General features: G+C 43.6%; 1 protein-coding gene across 4 annotated transcripts in view; it reads left to right on the top strand.

The window, feature by feature from the left end:
* The window catches only part of CNTNAP5 (contactin associated protein like 5), a 531488-nt gene that overhangs the window by 210374 nt on the left and 303440 nt on the right, over positions 1 to 17674 (top strand). For 3 of the 4 annotated variants that reach the window (XM_030209381.1, XM_030209382.1, XM_030209384.1), the window contains exons 7-8: positions 762 to 911; positions 8257 to 8428. In XM_030209381.1, the coding sequence (XP_030065241.1) occupies positions 762 to 911; positions 8257 to 8428 (322 nt within the window). The remainder of the gene's footprint in view (positions 1 to 761; positions 912 to 8256; positions 8429 to 17674) is intronic. The other variant, XM_030209383.1, reaches the window with a different exon arrangement.

A 17674-nucleotide genomic window follows, 5' to 3' on the forward strand; every position in this document is an offset into this window, starting at 1 on the left:
GTATGACAGGGTGGGAGGGTGGGGGTGGGGATGGGTAGGAGGCATGCATGGGGACATCAAAGCATTTCATTGATAGTCTAACAGGATGGGTATGGGTAGGTGAGAGGAGGGTGATAAACAGAGAAATACAATTTTATGGTTTATAATGGGCCAGGTCCTTGTTAAGTCCTGTCTGTTGGGTGTCAAAATATTCAACCATTCTGACTTCAAAGGTCTTACGTTCCTGTATTGTTTTAAAGTTACCTTTCAGGATTCTTACTATGAAATCACTGGTGCAGTGTTCTGGTCTTGTAAAGTGCTGGCCCACAGGTTATGTTTGAAAGCTGTGGCCAGTTATGTTTGAACTTTTTTTGAGTCCAGTAGAAGTTTTTGGGGCATCATCTTCTTTGTCTCCTTCGCTGTGACTTTGTACTTTGGGTTCCCAGTGCGGAGGTTAGTTTTCTTCTGTGCTTGTCGCACAGTTATGTTTGTCACATGCAAATAGTCAGAGTTTTGTTTAGTTCAACCGATGACTGGAATTACTGGGGAGGAGGGGAAGAATGTGAACGCCAACCTTATGGCTGGTGGCTGATGTCCACTCTGCCAAATCTCCTAATCTCCCTGCTTTCGCCTAATGCTGCAAGAGAAGAGATGAGGTCTGGCTTATTTCCATACTTTTCTGTAGTGCTGGAAGTGAAGGCACAGCTAGGGAGTGTTGAGCCTTTCATGTCCTGCAAACAGACACCACAATCAGCCTTCTTTCTGCTCTATTTGTTTTGCAGGTAGCAATCTGAATGATGGGCTCTGGCACACTGTTAACGTCAATGCCAGAAGACACCGCATTACTCTCACTCTGGATAATGATGCTGCTTCTCCCGTTCATGCAAATCTCTTATTGCAGATTTATTCTGGGAACAACTATTATTTTGGAGGTGAGGTCACGTGCTCAAAGTCACTCTGCACAAACAAACAAAAGAAACTGTTCCATGAAAACATAATGTTTTTTGGGGGAGACTGTCCTTCAAATGACATGCTCACATTCCCTGGGGGTGTTTTTAAAATGAGATAGCAGATTATTTGTGTCTTCTATTCAAAGTAGAATATAACTGAGCCGTGATTGATTGATTCTCTGAGCTTTCAAATAACATTTTAGAGTAATAACGAAGTCTAAAGGTGAGGATTATGGGCCCGATATTGAAACCGCAGGTGTTAGCCTGGCTAACTGCCTCGGTAGGTGCTGAGCCCAGATATTAAACGTCTGGCCATTTCCGGTGACCAGCATTGAATACACGGTTTATTTTTGGCCGGTTCGAACTTCATTGACCAAACTTAACCAGCCAAGACAGTATTCAGCACTAGCTGATTAAGATTGAACTGGCCAAAGATATTCCAGGTATTCATATGGCCAAATGTGCAGGGCCGCCGAGAGACTGGGCTGGGCCTGGGACAAGGCTGCCCCCAGAGCCACCCCCCTCCGTCCACCACCGGCCCAAAGTGCCTCACCTCGACCTCGCTTCGTGTGAAAGAAGTGCGGCAGTCTGCAAATCGCCTCCCTTCGGGCCTTCCCTCCCTGTGTCCTGCCCTCGCGCAAGTTACGTCAGACGAGGGCGGAACACAGGGATGGAAGGCCCGAAGGGAGGCGATCTGCAGACTGCCGCCGCTGCGCTTCTTTCACAAGGAGCGAGGTTGAAGTGAGGCGCTATGATTTGAATTCAGGGGGGCCCGACCCGGTGGTGGACGGAGGGGGGTGGGTGGAGGGGACTGCGGCTCCGGGCCCAGGGAATTTTGTCCCCCCTGCCCCCCCTCTTGGCGGCCCTACAAATACGACCGCTGAACTCACGCCGAAAATTGGCGGATAGTCGGTTATATTGTTCGATATAACCAGCTAACTCCAAATTTTCAGCGGGTCATAGCCAGTCATGTCCCACTGAAAATTCATGGATAGCCTGTTATGTGGCATTTAACCAATCAGGTGCTGACCCTGGCTGGTAAAATGCTTTTGATTATCGGGGGGGGGGGGGGGGGGTTGTGTCTATGAGTCTGTTCACTGTGGTTGCCTGCATTGCCCACATCACATGGTTGATCTGCATACCTGCCTTCCAAAAGAGATTTTCTGTTTACTGACACCGGATATGGAACTGGAGCATCATGGGAACATAGCATGGATCCAGGAAAACATTCCGCTGTTACCACCTAACAAGTTAATGTGACCTTTACCCTTTTACCCAGGCCTCCAGTAAATAAAAACTCACTGCAGTTCTGGTGGTTGTTTAAATAGTAGCAAAAACTCTGCCTGCTAGACCAAAGAGGATCCATTTCATAGCCAGTGAACTGTACACATGAAAATTATTTTTTGAATGCAGAACAGCGTAGAAAACAATTGTTAAAGACATTTTTGGAAAAGATAAAAATAATGTGATGGGCAACATAGGAACAATAAAAAAGAAAGCAGAGCCTCAAATCGGAGGAAGCAAGAATTATTGAAGGATATGACACGGCCTGTGTTTTGGCTGATTTCCTGTACCAGGGTTGTACGATGAAAGCGTCCTTAAAAATTTCAGTCAAAATTGGAGACCCTGTGATTGAGTTGTTTTTTTTTTTTTTAAGAAGCTTTCATCATGCGTTGTTTTGTACTTGGACACCCTTTGTCGGAGCTTTTTAAGGAACCTTTCATCATATGAACTCTGATTTTATTTTTGTTACATTTGTACCCCGCGCTTTCCCACTCATGGCAGGCTCAATGCGGCAGGCAATGGAGGGTTGAGTGACTTGCCCAGAGTCACAAGGAGCTGCCTATGCCGGGAAACAAACTCAGTTCCTCAGGACCAAAGTCCACCACCCTAACCACTAGGCCACTCCTCCACTGTTGCTACTATTTGAGATTCTACATGGAATGTTGCTATTCCACTAGCAACATTCCATGTAGAAGTCGGCCCTTGCAGATCACCAATGTGGATGCGCAGGCTTCTGCTTCTGTGAGTCTGACGTCCTGCACGTACGTGCAGGACGTCAGACTCACAGAAACAGAAGCCTGCGCAGCCTTCTACATGGAATGTTGCTAGTGGAATAGCAACATTCCATGTAGAATCTCCAATAGTAGCAACAGAATCTCCAATAGTAGCAACATTCCATGTAGAATCTCCAATAGTAGCAACAGAATCTCAATAGTAGCAACATTCCATGTAGAATCTCCAATAGTAGCAACAGAATCTCAATAGTAGCAACATTCCATGTAGAATCTCCAATAGTATCTATTTTATTTTTGTTACATTTGTACCCCGCGCTTTCCCACTCATGGCAGGCTCAATGTGGCTTACATGGGGCAATGGAGGGTTAAGTGACTTGCCCAGAGTCACAAGGAGCTGCCTGTGCCTGAAGTGGGAATCGAACTCAGTTCTTCAGTTCCCCAGGACCAAAGTCCACCACCCTAACCACTAGGCCACTCCTCCATGCAAGCAATCACCCGAAATAAGGGTCATGTTGGGTCCTCCAAGAAATCTTGCTTTCTCTGGTTTGAGGCATCACCTTCTTTTTATTTTTCCCATCTTTCTGAATTACACATTTTTTCTCTTTTCCTGTTTGGCTTGTGTTCTTGTTTCCCTCTGACTTGTTTATCCTAAATGCCATTTCTGCACATAACACAATGTTTTATGCATGTCAGAATACATTGTTATAGCCATGGAAAAATTAAGTATCCAGCATGAATGCAAGTTATGCATGTACAGCCTATATATACACACAGCTCTAACGCAGCCAGCAAAGGTATTCCCAGGATGGGACTTGAGTGATGTTTGCATTAATATCATACTTTATAAATATGCAAAATAAACCAGGAGCCCTCTGCATGATGAAGACCCAGATGTAAGTGGAAGTGCATAAATATATTGACGCTTGTTTTGAAAACGTAATGGTACTTACACAGTCAGTTAAAAAAATGGCATTATTGATGAAGAAATGAAAAAGGGATTTTAAAAAAAGTAATTACAATGCACACATTCTAAGGTTTCTAAATTTTCCTGTTATTAATTTCTTGGCGTCCTTAGAACTTCTAAAAATTTACTTTAAGGAGGTTTTGCAGTTGACAATTGAAACTGTTTCAGTTAGTCGCTCGAAGGCCTTTTACAGAGCGGCGGTAAGGCCAACGTGGGCTTACCGCTCGCTCATCTGGGACTACTGCTGGCCTAACATGGCTGCCCTTGGTAGTCTCGCTTCGAGCGCGTGCCATTTCTGGGGGAAAATGACCCCCCCCAAGAAATAGCTTGCGCGGTGGTAACACAATGGTAATAGGGCATTACTGCGTGCTGCCTGGTTACTGCCGGATTAGTGCGGGAGCCTTTATCGCCACCTCACTGGGCATGGCTATGCGGTAAGAGTTCTCTTGCCGCATGGCTACGTGTGTCTGGGGTCTTTTTTCCCACTGCGGTAAAAAGCACCCTAGCGCACGGGAAAAACGGTCCCCACCGCTAGTGCAGGGCTGTTATTCCCGCAGCTTGGTAAAAGGACCCCTTAGATTGTTTGCTTGGGAGGTCAAGGATCCCCAATAAGGAAGGAACTTTAGATACTGTTCATTCTCCAGACCGCTTAGAATCGATTATTTATTTATTTATTTATTTGTTGCATTTGTATCCCACATTTTCCCACCTATTTGCAGGCTCAATGTGGCTTACATTATTCCGTAATGGCGAACGCCATTTCCGGGATGAGAAATACAAAGTGGTATTGCATTAAAGTTCATAACACAGCACACCAAAATTTTTTTTTCGTGTGCTACTGGGCAAAAACCATTTGTCCTATACTAAATTCAGTGTGCGCATTCCAAATCCAAAGTCAGAATTGTTGTAACACGTCAGGAAATTTTGTTATGCATAGGTTTGCCCAAATGAATTAAGCACTTGGAAAGCATTGAATAATTTTTTACAGAACGAATTTTACTCCAACAATTACCTGATCTACATCAAAGTTTTTGTAGTAAACAGTATTTGAGAATGTAATGGAATAACAAATTTTCAAAAAAGTCTCGTATTCCAGTTTAAAAGTCTTACTTAAGCAAGGCCCAGTACTGTTAAAAGTGCTTCAGGCATCTGCTTTTGCGTTTGTGACCCGTCATATTTTCCCGTTGCAAAAACCAGCAGTAGTCCCCCGTCATGTTGGGATTCCAGCGGCCTTGATATCTGTTCCCCATTGTAGAAATGTCTTTATGGAACCTCTCTCCATGTTCGTCACTTACGTGTCCCAAATTGGGTGGGAAAAAGTCGAGATGGGAATGTAAGAAATGCATTTTCAATGACATTCGGCAGCCAAGTTGTTCATATGCTTTAAGCATGTTGTCTACTAGTTCAGCATAGTTTTCAGCTCGTCTGTTCCCAAGGAAGTTCTGCACTACTAGCACAAATGCATCCCAAGCATTAATATTATAAGTGAATAGGCTTTGCATGTATAACTTAAAATCTAGACGTGTCAGGCAAATTCGGAGTTCATATTTGGAATCGGCGGGTTCAATTTAGTATAAATCACATGTTTTTCTCTCAGTAGCAAAATCATTGTTGCGTTGTGATAAGTGACAGATTAAATAAGGAATCAAGTATAGAGAATTCATTTCCGGAATGAGAAATAAAGCGGTATTACGTTAAAGTTCATTAGGGACAAAGTAAATGAAGCAGTCGGGTATAGAGAGTTTGGTTTTGTCCAGTTCTGGCGTAAGTTTCGTTGTCTAGTATTTAGGATGGATGATTCTGATATGCCTTATTGATTTTCTTGAGTCCTCTCAGCATCGCTAAGGGGCCCCTTTTACTAAGCTGCGCTAAAAAGTGGTTGGCGTTGTTGTCAGCTTGTGGGTTTCCCACATGTTGTGGCCACTTTTAGCCCAGTGGTAAAATGATCGCATTTGTATGTTTTTCTGTAATGGCCACGTGCTAATTTCCCACTACCTACTTTGTAAGCGCTAAGGTCTCCTGTGCTAGCCTTGCGCTAATCAGGCCGTGTACAGCAATGTGCCTGAACTACCAGGTTAGCATACGACATGCATACTCATTGCCCACTGACACACACTTCGTGCTAAAAAAACAAAAAAAATTTTAGTGAGAGATTTGCAGGTGCTGAACGGCACACGATCGCTGCACGCTTCAGTGTGTCCCCCGGCAGTACTTTTTGGCTTGGTTTATGGACTTTTCCTTTAGGAAGCCGTCCAAACCTTTTTTAAACTCTGCTAAGCTAACCGCCATTACCACATTTTCTGGCAACGAGTTCCAGACTTGAATTGCACATTGAGTGAAGAAAAATGTTCTCCAATTCGTTTTAAATTTGCTACATTGTAGCTTCATCGCATGCCCCCTTGTCCTAGTATTTCTGGAAAGCATAAACAGATGCTTGCCATCTACCCGTTCCACTCCACTCATTATTTTATAGACTCTATCATATCCCCCCTCAGCCGTCTTTTCTCCAAGCTGCAGAGCCCCAGCCGCTTTAGCCTTTCCTCATAGGGAAGTCGTCCCAGCCCCTTTATCATTTTTGTCACCCTTCACTGCACCTTTTCTAATTCCACTACATCTTTTTTGAGATGCGGTGACCAGAACTGAACACAATATTCGAGGTGCGGTTGCACCATGGACCGCTACAAAGGCATTATAACGTCCTTACGTTTCTTTTCCATTCTGTTCCTAATAATACCTAACATTCTATTTGCTTTCTTAGCTGCCGCAGCACACTGAACAGAAGGCTTCAACGTATCATCAATGACGACACCTAGTTCCTTTTCTTGGTCCGTGACTCCCAACGTGGAACCTTGCATGACGTAGCTATAATTCGGGTTCCTCTTTCCCACATGCATCACTTTGCACTTGCTCACATTAAACGTCATCTGCCATTTAGACACCCAGTCTCGTAAGGTCCTCTTGTAATTTTTCACAATCCTCCCGCGATTTAACGACTTTGAATAACTTTGTGTCATCAGCAAATTTAATTACCTCACTAGTTACCCCCATCTCTAAATGGGGTGTAACTAGACAAACAAACAAACAGGATACATATGAGAACGAGGGAATTTTTTTATTATAGGGAATATGGTTTAAAGCAACATAGGTTAAGTGGCCCTATTACTAAGCTGTGGTAAAAAGGCCGAAAAATGGCATGGCAATGAGGTAAGATTTCACTTATCACGTGGCCATGCGGGGGGGGGGGGGGGGGGAGGGTGTGTGTGAGCACAATGCCACACATTGAGGTGGTGGGTGGTGTTAAGGTCTCCCATACTAATCCAGTGGGGGTTAGCGTCTGCAGAAATATTTTTTGAATATTTTCAGTAGCATGGAAAATGGCAAGTCTTGGGTCTGGATTTACTGCTGGTGCCTGCGTTGGGCCAGCGGTAGCTCCAGATTAGCGTTTGGTAAACACACATCGGGCTTACCGCCGCTTTATAAAAGGGCCCCTAAGATTTCAAAACAGCATTTTAAAAAAAAGCAGGATTTTACTCAACATTCTGACTCAGGGTTCCTTTTACAAAGGCTCGTAGGTTCCTACGCGCGTCAAACACGCGTCAAGTTGGAACTACCACCCAGCTACTGCGTGCCCCAGGCGGTAATTCCGTTCTATATGTGCATCTGATACGCGCGGCGGAAAATAATTTTTATTTTCCGCCGTGCGGCACTAACCGTGCGGTAATGGGCAGCGTACATGTTGATTACCATCCGGTTAATGCACGAGACCTTACCGCTAAGTCAATGGATGGCGGTAAGGTCTCAGACCAAAAGATGGACGGCCGCCAATTTTTATTTTGCCGCATGTACATTTTTGGCCAAAACAAGGCCTTTTATACAGGTGCGCTGAAAAATGGACCTGCGCGCTTCCAAAAACACGTGCCTATACCCGCGCAGGCCATTTTTCGGCACGCCTTAGTAAAAGGACCCCTCAAAAATTCTAGTCCAAGCCTATGGTGCAAAATGCAATTGAAAAACGATCAGATCATAACATTGAATAGAATTACAGCTGACAAGAAAGTAGCCGATTTGTGAAGTTACAGTAGAAGCTGAAAAATAAATAACCTTAACCAATATCACATTCTTCAGTATCTAACCATTCTATCTTAAGAACAGACAAATTTATTTTGTGTTTTGGTACAATGTCAATATCTCCATTTACAAGGTACTAATGCCATTCCTTTGGTCTTAAGACCGTTCCGGTGTCATAAATGAAACATTAAGATCGTTCAGTCTCTAGCAGTAAGATCCAACGGAAATAAATAATTGTTATTCTGATATGTTTTTGCCCTTCTTTTATTTTCTGCAGGGTGCCCGGATAATTTCACTGACTCCCAGTGCCTGAATCCTGTTATTGCCTTCCAAGGTTGCTTGAGACTCATCAGTATTGATAACCAGCCGAAAGACCTTATTTTAGTTCAACAAGGTTCCCTGGGGAATTTCAGCGACTTACACATTGATCTGTGCAGTATCAAGGATAGGTAATTTTAATCTTTTGTGCCACTCTAGCAGGAGATGTGAACATCCTGCAAGTGAAATTCTAATCCCAATACACTTTAAAAATACATAATTGACTTCTTGCATAGAGGAAATAAAGACTTAACATTTGATAAATCTTTCAGCAGGGAAATAACCAAGCTGAAACAAAATGTACACTTTTAACACCAAGTCTAAGTAGCATTTTGCTTGACAGTTTGTGACGGTCTTATTCAAGTTACATAAAAGAAGGAAATTTAATGGCATCCCATAAAAAGCCAGATAATGCCCTCAAAAGTGTGTGTTTCTCGGCAATAAAAAGTTGTCTTTTATATGTTATTTAAAGTAGTGCAGATTATTAAGGAGACATCAGTTTTAGCAATAAAAGTTTGCACTGATCGGAAACAGGGAATACATTACTAGTGGTTAACAGAAATTGTAGTGAATAGCTTTATCGCATGCTCCATATAATCATTCCTATGAATATACTATAAATAGCACTTCACTGGTACCATATTGCATCTCATAATTTATTTATTTATTTATTTTGTAGCATTTGTATCCCACATTTTCCTACCAATTTGCAGGCTCAATGTGGCTTACATTTGCCGTAATGGCAGATGCCATTTCGGGTAGTAGAATTGCAAAGGTTAATGCGTATGGTGCATACATACATGATAACATACATGGAACATAACATATATGGAATAGATCATGGTATATACCATGTGCGTACATACATGGTAGAGAAGAATAATTATGGTATTGCCTGAAGGTTTCAGTGTGATAAATGGCATTTTAATCTACTTTAGGTCATCGACTGTAGAGAGATCTTGCTTTACATAAGGTTTAGGGTGGTGGTGTCTGTCATGTGATAAGAGTTCGGTTTTGTATAGCTCGTGTGTAGTGTTATTAATTAGTATTTAAGATGGATGTTTATGGTATGCCTTCTTGAAGAGATCTGTTTTCATTAGCCTTCGGAAGATGGGCTCAGTATTTAAGCAATTTAAGTGATCAGAAAGGAGTGGAAAATAAAAATGAGGATGTTATAATGCCTTTGTATCTCTCCATGGTGCGACTGCACCTTGACTACTGTGTGCAATTCTGGTCACAGCATCGCAAAAAAGATATAGTGGAATTAGAAAAGGTACAGAGAAGGGCGACAAAAATGATAAAGGGGATGGGACGACTTCCCTATGAGGAAAGGCTGAAATGGCTAGGGATCTTCAGCTTGGAGAAAAGACAGATGAGGGGAGATATGATAGAGGTATATAAAATACTGAGTGGAGTGAAATGGGTAGACGTGAATCGCTTGTTTACTCTTTTGAAAAATAGTAGGTCTAGGGGGCATGCAATGAAGCTGCAAAGTAGTACTTTTAAAACGAATCAGAGAAAATATTTCTTCACTCAACGTGTAATTAAACTTTGGAATTTGTTGCCAGAGAATGCGGTAAAAGCAGTTAGATTAGCAGGGTTTAAAAAAGAGTTGGCTATCTTCCTAAAAGGAAAGTCCATAAGTCATTATTAAAATGGACTTGGGGGAAATCCACTGCTTATTGCTAGAATAAGCAGCATAAAATGTTTTGGGATCTTGCCAGGTACTTGTGATCTGGATTGGCCACTATTGGAAACAGGATACTGGGCTTGATGGACCCTTGGTCTGTCCCAGTACGACAACACTTATATACTTACGTACTTATGAAACTGCTCCTGGCCAGTTAAATTGTCTGTTCAAGGATAACCGCTAATATTCAGTGGCATTTAACTGGTTAGTGCTGAAATGAAAACCAGCTATTTTGAGGGTGTTCCAGGGATGGTGTCAGAACTTGGCCAGTTAAGTGTCAATATTTAGCATTTAACCAGCTGGGTTAACCGCATAAACAAGACCACAAAAATGTCAGTCCTACCTTTACGTGTTAACCCATAGCCGGTTAAGTGCTGAATATCTCTGAGTATCCAGAAATCAGAACATTTAGTGCCAGTTTCTGGACACAGTCCTGCATTGAATTTCCAGGTTTAATGCCAGTGGCGTTAAGCAAAATGTTGATCTCTGCTGGATGAATATTCAACCTTTTGCTTTTATTTTGATGGTCACTTTAGAAGCCATATTTGTGTTTTAGATGTGCATAAACCATCATGGAGATGTGTATAGTAACACAGAAAATGATAGCAGATAAAGGCCATATGGCCCATCCAGCCTGACCATCCATATCATCCGCTATCTCTTCCTCCCCCTAAGTAATCCCAAATGCCCCATGCTTTCTTGAATTAATATACAGTCCTCGTTTCCACCACCTCTACTGGGAGGTTGATTCATGCATCTACCGCTCTTTCCATAAAGAAGTATTTCCTTAGATTACTTTTGAGTCTATCCCCCTTCGACTTCATGAAAGACAAGTGAGAGGAGATACGATTGAGATATTTAAATATACCTCAATCGTATCTCCTCTCACTTGTCTTTCATCAAACTTATATATATATATATATATATATATACTAGCCGTTAAGCCCGTTAAAACGGGCAGATTTCCAGCTACCCTCCTCGCCGTCGCTCCCTCCCCCCCTCAGTGCTTGGCCCCCTGCACTGACCTGACAGCGCCTCTCAGCTCCGAGTGAAAGCGCTGCAGGCAGCTGGAAATCTGCCCGTTTTAACGGGCTTAACGGCTAGTAATTCCACTGGTAATTCCACTGGTAATTCCACAGTCCCTGCTGCATGCAACATAAAACAGTGCACTGCTAGTTCAACACAGTGTTAATTTTTTTATATTACATTTGTACCCTGCGCTTTCCCACTCATGGCAGGCTCAATGCAGCTTACATATTGTATACAGGTACTTATTTGTACCTGGGGCAATGGAGGGTTAAGTGACTTGCCCAGAGTCACAAGGAGCTGCCTGTGCCTGAAGTGGGAATCAAACTCAGTTCCCCAGGACCAAAGTCCACCACCCTAACCACTAGGCCACTCCTATTACACTAGCAACATTCTATGTAGAAGTCGGCCCCTTGCAGATCACCAATGTGGCCGCGCAGGCTTCTACATGGAATGTTGCTAGTGGAATAGCAACATTCCATGTAGAATCTCCAATAGTATCAACATTCCATGTAGAATCTCCAATAGTATCTATTTTATTTTTGTTACATTTGTACCCTGCGCTTTCCCACTCATGGCAAGCTCAATGCGGCAGGCAATGGAGGGTTAAGTGACTTGCCCAGAGTCACAAGGAGCTGCCTATGCCGGGAATCGAACTCAGTTCCTCAGTTCCACAGGACCAAAGTCCACCACTCTAACCACTAGCCCACTCCTCCACTGTTGCTACTATTGGAGATTCTACATGGAATGTTGCTATTCCACTAGCAACATTCCATGTAGAAGTCGGCCCTTGCAGATCACCAATGTGGCCGCGTAGGCTTCTGCTTCTGTGAGTCTGACGTCCTGCACATACGTGCAGGACGTCAGACTCACAGAAACAGAAGCCTGCGCAGCCTTGTACATGGAATGTTGCTAGTGGAATAGCAACGTTCCATGTAGAATCTCCAATAGTATCTATTTTATTTTTGTTACATTTGTACCCTGTGCTTTCCCACTCATGGCAGGCTCAATGCGGCTTACATGGGGCAATGGAGGGTTAAGTGACTTGCCCAGAGTCACAAGGAGCTGCCTGTGCCTGCAGTGGGAATCGAACCCAGTTCCCCAGGACCAAAGTCCACCACTCTAACCACTAGGCCACTCCTCCACCGTCAAAATAGTTCCACCGAGCCTGCTTCCACTGGTAATTCAACAGTCCCTGCTGCATGCAACATAAAACAGTGCACTGCTAGTTCAACACAGTGTTCTCTTCACATGATGTTCTCTTCTGGAATTCTGGAAGCCATATCTCAAAAAAGATGTAGCAGAATTAGAGAAGGTTCAAAGAAGAGCGACCAAAATTATAAAGGGGATGGGAACTCCTGTCGTATGAGAAAAGGCTAAAGAGGTTAGGGATCTTCAACTTGGAAAAGAGACAGCTGAGGGGAGATAAGACAGAGGTCTACAAAATCCTAGTGGTATAGAACGAGTAAAAGTGAATTGATTTTATACTCTTTCAAAAAGTACAAAGACTAGGGGACATTCACTGAAGTTACATGGAAATACTTTTAAAACAAATAGGAAGAAATATTGTTTCATTCAATGAATAGCTAAGCTCTGGAATTCATTGCATGAGGATGTGGTATCAGCAGTTAGTGTATCTGGGTTTAAAAAAAAGGTTTGGACAAGTTTTCAGAGGAAAAGTCCACAGTCTACTCTTGAAATAGACACGGGGAAAGCCACTGCTTATCCCTGGGATCAGTAGCATGAACCTTGCTACTGTTTGGGATTCTGTCAGGTACTTGAATCGGCCACTGTTGGAAACAGGATACTGGGCTAGATGGACCATTGATCTGACCCAGTATGGTTATTCTTACGTATGGAGAAGAGAGTGGAGTCAGCTAACCAAACTGAGTCATCATGGTGCAATCTGGTTACCCACTTAAAAGAAGAAGAGAAATGAGAGAGCTACGTGTTCAGTCCTCAGTCAGTGGAGTTAGTAAAGGGTTCATCCATGTAAACAGAATCCAAGCCACAGGGTAGCTCTGGGAAGTGGGGACCCAAAATCGATTCTGAAGGGTAAAGATAGGGGGATCCAAAGAGACTACACAGGGAATGAACAGAAAACTCAGTTTCTTGTGTAAAAGGCATACTACACCTACAACAACAAACACATTACCAAGTGTGAAATCTTTATACTAAGGAAGATTTTCAGTACATACAAGTTTATTTTAGAACACCACTACCATTTGAGGATGTTGTATGGGAAAGCTGGAATAAAATTAAAGGTTCAGGGCTCAGAAGCATTAGTATCCCCTGGTCAGAGTGCTACGTATACCAGGTACCAATTTAGAAATAAATAATAGGAACATTTGATATGTTGAGTAGGAGAGGACTTGGCAACCCTATAAATGGTTTGTGTGATATTAATCACTTAATAGAGCGATGGCTCCATAAATTGAATTCTTCATTATCCACTGATGCAACCAGCACAGTTAATTTATGGCATAAATCTTTAGAAGAGACATTTGAATACTCTTTAATTCCCATAAAAAGATTAATTATAAAAAGAGCTTGCCATGCACCATGGTTTTCATCTCACTTGATGTCACAACTGTCAGGAATGGTGAGCCCTTGGGCCAAAGCCAGAGCTTTGGCAGACAAATCACCGGGGCTGACACAGGACTAGGATAAACTAACAGACTCAACAAGGCAGGACAGAGGTAGCTAAACACAATGGACAACACAAGAACCAGATCCAGACGAGGCAAGGAAAAGAAGGCAAAGGGCCAGAGCTGGAACCCAGACAGGACAAGGCAAGACTCGGAACTGGATTAAAACTGGGACCCAGGAATGCAAGACAAGGCAAAAAAACGGAAGTAGATTAAAACTGGATCCAGAAAAGGGCAAGCCAAGGACAAGGCAAGGACTGGATCCGGACGGGACTAGATTGAAAGAGACAAGACAAAGCACACCTAGACAGGCAAGACAGGGTAGGAGCTAGGCATCAAGAATAACAGAATGAAGACAATAAACAAGGCAGGAACAGGATTCAGGATTCTCAAACAGGCTTGACTGGAACAGGATTCAGGATTCTCAAACAGGATTCAGGATTTTCAAACAGGCTTGGCTGGAACAGGATTCAGGATTCTCAAACAGGATTCAGGATTCTCAAACAGGCTTGCCTGGGACAGGATTCAGGATTCTCAAACAGGCTTGGCTGGAACAAAATTCTGGAAAGGGCTTGGCTTGACTGGAACAGGATGCTGGAACGAGCTTGGCTTGACTGGAACTGGATTCTGGAAAAGGCTTGGCTTGACTGGAACCGGATTCTGGAACGGGCTTGGCTTGGCGGGAACCGGATTCTGGAACGGGCTTGGCTGGAACCGGAGTCTGAAAGGGACTTGGCTTAGCAGGGAACTGGGACAGAACTAGCTCAAACATAGAGCAGGAGCAGAACCTAGCTCAAACACACACAGGAACAGAACTTGGCAGAAACAGAGTTCAAGAGCCAGGAAGCAAACATGGCAGGCAAAGGATTAAGCAGACTAAGGGAAGACAAAGAAGCAATGTGCTTACCAGCATCCACAGCTGGAAGGGAAAGGCCAGGCAGATTGAGAGGCAGCAGACACACCTGCATAGCAGTGAGGTAATTAGGGATAATGCTGGCTTCTACAAACTCTCAGAATTAACAGACAAAAACTACACACACAGGAAACAGAACAGGAAAAACAGAAAACAGGAACAGAGCTTGGCTAAACAGAGCTTGGCTTAAACACGGAGCTTAACTATAGCAAGAGTCAAAAGCAGGGCTAGACTGAAAGCAGGAGCCAAGGGTACAGTCAAACAGATACAGACACCAAGGGCAGGGTGTGGCTCTAGAGCCAGGCCTTCAGGATCAAGGTACAAAAGCAAACACATAGAAACAAAGGAAAGCACTGAAACACAAGACTCAAAGAAACACAGAACAGACCTTCAGGTGCAAGCCTCTCAGGAAGAAAGCCAAGCAGAGATATGACCTATACAGGTAACACAGAGGCAAATTAAGAGACCTCTTGCAAAGGCCATGTAGTAAAGCTCCCTGGGTCCTTATAAAGGAGTAGGCTGATGATGTCACAAGTAGGAAATTAAACAGAAGCAGGGAGACCAAAGCGAGGTTTGGTTTCATGGACACCAAGGTGAGGCTTGGCTAACAGGAAGAACAACAACAGGAAATGAAGCAGAAGCAGGGAGACCAAAGTGAGGCTTGGCTTACAGGAAGAACAACAATAGGGAAAAAGGCAGACTGGAGAGGTCGCAGAGCTAGATACAGAGAAACAGTAGGTTTGAACATAAGGGCATGGCCACAACCGTGACACTTGAAATGTAAGAAACATTGTTATGTAGAGCAGAAAGACCCAAGTGTTATGACTGGAGATGTGAGCCCTTGTGCCCCGACTGAGAACGGCGAAGACGGAGTGCACCGCACTCAGTCAGGCAGCCAGACAACCCCTAGCTTCACTTGCACTTAGCCACTATTCCCCAGGAGATGAGCCCCTGGGTTCAAGCGGCCGGCAGGACTTCCGGAACCGGCGAGGTTGCAGGACCACCGACCAGACAGGAATCCAACAGACACTGTCCAAGAGCCAGGGAAGCAGTACAGCTGAGAATAGTCAAAACACAGTCCAGGGTCAAAAGGCAGGCAGCAACACAACGCGTGGTCAGGAAACAAGCCAAGGTCGAAACACAGGAAACTCAGGAAACAGGAACACGGATGCAGACCACAACCTCTGAACAGCAGAAGCTAGAGCACTGAAGGGCTGGAGGCAGTGCCTTAAGTAGAGGAGGAATTAGGCTAAAGCATGTGCAGCTGGAGCAAGATGGCTGCCCCCATCAGCAGAACTCTAAGGACCAAATATGGGCTTCCTTCCTGTCCAAGATGACTTCCTGGGATCTGATCTATCCAAGATGGCTGAACCATTGCTGTAAGTCGGATGATGGCTGCCAGACTTAGGAAACCGAAACAGACCCTCCCGATCCTCGTCCTAGCCGGGAGGAGCGTCGTACAGGTGAGGGACGTATCACCAAGTTACCAAATTCCTTATCTCTGTGTAGCCCTATGATTCATCCTAATAGATTGAATCACAAGTTAACAAACAGTGAAATCATTTTTGCTTACAAATAATATATAGGCCTCTACTCATCATTCTACAGCATTGTGAATGTGTGAGTGGAATGGCTGCAGGTGTCCCTAAGAACACTCCCTCACTGAGGTTGCAGTTTAGCCCCCTTACAGCAGGTGGCAAAAACCAGCCAGGTCAGAGGCTAAAGCAGAGCCAATGTAATCATAGGGATGTTAGGCTGTCTGGCCAGGAGGGCAGCGCTCAACAATAAGCAGGAAGTAAAAGCCCTCTGGCAGAGCAGAACAGTGAGGCCCTGAGCGGAGAGAAGCCGCCCTACAGTGTAGGTCTCCCCTGTTTATGTGTAAGCTACCAGAACCTGGCTAAGATGGGCTAGGCTTTAACCTTAGCTTTACAAGGATGCGGTCCTTGAGGTCTGGCTGGAATCAAACCTGTGTTGTGCAACTTTGCAAGTAGCTGTGTGTACTGTGAGATTGAGACCTGTCAGTTCAGGCCTGTGGGAATGTTCCCTGTGAAACTAAGAGACCTTATTGTTTACTGTACCTGTGAGGGAACAGGGTTCAGTGTTTGTTTAATAAAAGGAGTTTTGTTTTCTTTTTTCCTTGTCTGGCAGTATTTTATGAAGGCCTCTTGCTCCAAACCCGCTCAGGTTACCACAAGTGTTATTTCTGAAGATCAGATAAATCCTTAGAGGACCAAATTTCTTTTCAATGACAAGTATTTGCAGATACCTTTCCAAAGAAAGTTGAATTTATTTGTGCTATATTTACTGCTACCAATGTAATGACCTCTAGCGATAGTGATTCAGTTGATGCTCAATGGGAAAAGTTGTCACTTGTTATTCCAGAGCAAGCACAGAATATTGTAGCAGCTCTGGACATTCGATTCAGTCCATTGAATCTCTTTTGTACTGTTCTAAAATATTTTGGTGATCCAATCACTTCAAATTGTTAATAAATCCTTGGTAATAGATGTTAACTCCTCAATTAAAGAGGCAAGTATTTAACAAGTGTAAAAAAAAACTCATTAGAATCATTTGGTGGTCCTTTTACTAAGCTGCGGTTTTACCGCATCTACAAAAAATGTTTTTAAAAAAATGGGACGGGAAGAGGGCCTGTGGTAAAAATGAAACCAGCGTGCACCCAAATCCGGCCTGAGCCCTTAATGCCACCCATTGATCTACTACTACTACTTACACTACTACTTATCATTTCTAAAGCGCTACTAGACGTACACAGTGCTGCACACTTGAACATGAAGAGACAGTCCCTGCTCGACAGAGCTTACAATCTAATTAGGACAGACAAACGGGACAAATAAGAGATAAGGACAAAGAGTAGCAAGATTCCGGAATCCCAAAGAGTAGCAAGATTCTGCGCAGAATCCCGAAGAGTAACAAGATTCTGTGCAGAATCCTGAAGAGTAGCAAGGTTCCGGAATTCCAAAGACTACTTCTACTACTTATCATTTCTATAGCACTACTAGACGTACGCAGCACTGTACACTTGAACATAAAGAGACAGTCCCTGCTCGACAGAGCTTACAATCTAATTAGGACAGACAGA

The sequence above is a fragment of the Microcaecilia unicolor genome, chromosome 7 (assembly GCF_901765095.1).
Source record: "Microcaecilia unicolor chromosome 7, aMicUni1.1, whole genome shotgun sequence".
NCBI lineage: Eukaryota > Metazoa > Chordata > Amphibia > Gymnophiona > Siphonopidae > Microcaecilia > Microcaecilia unicolor.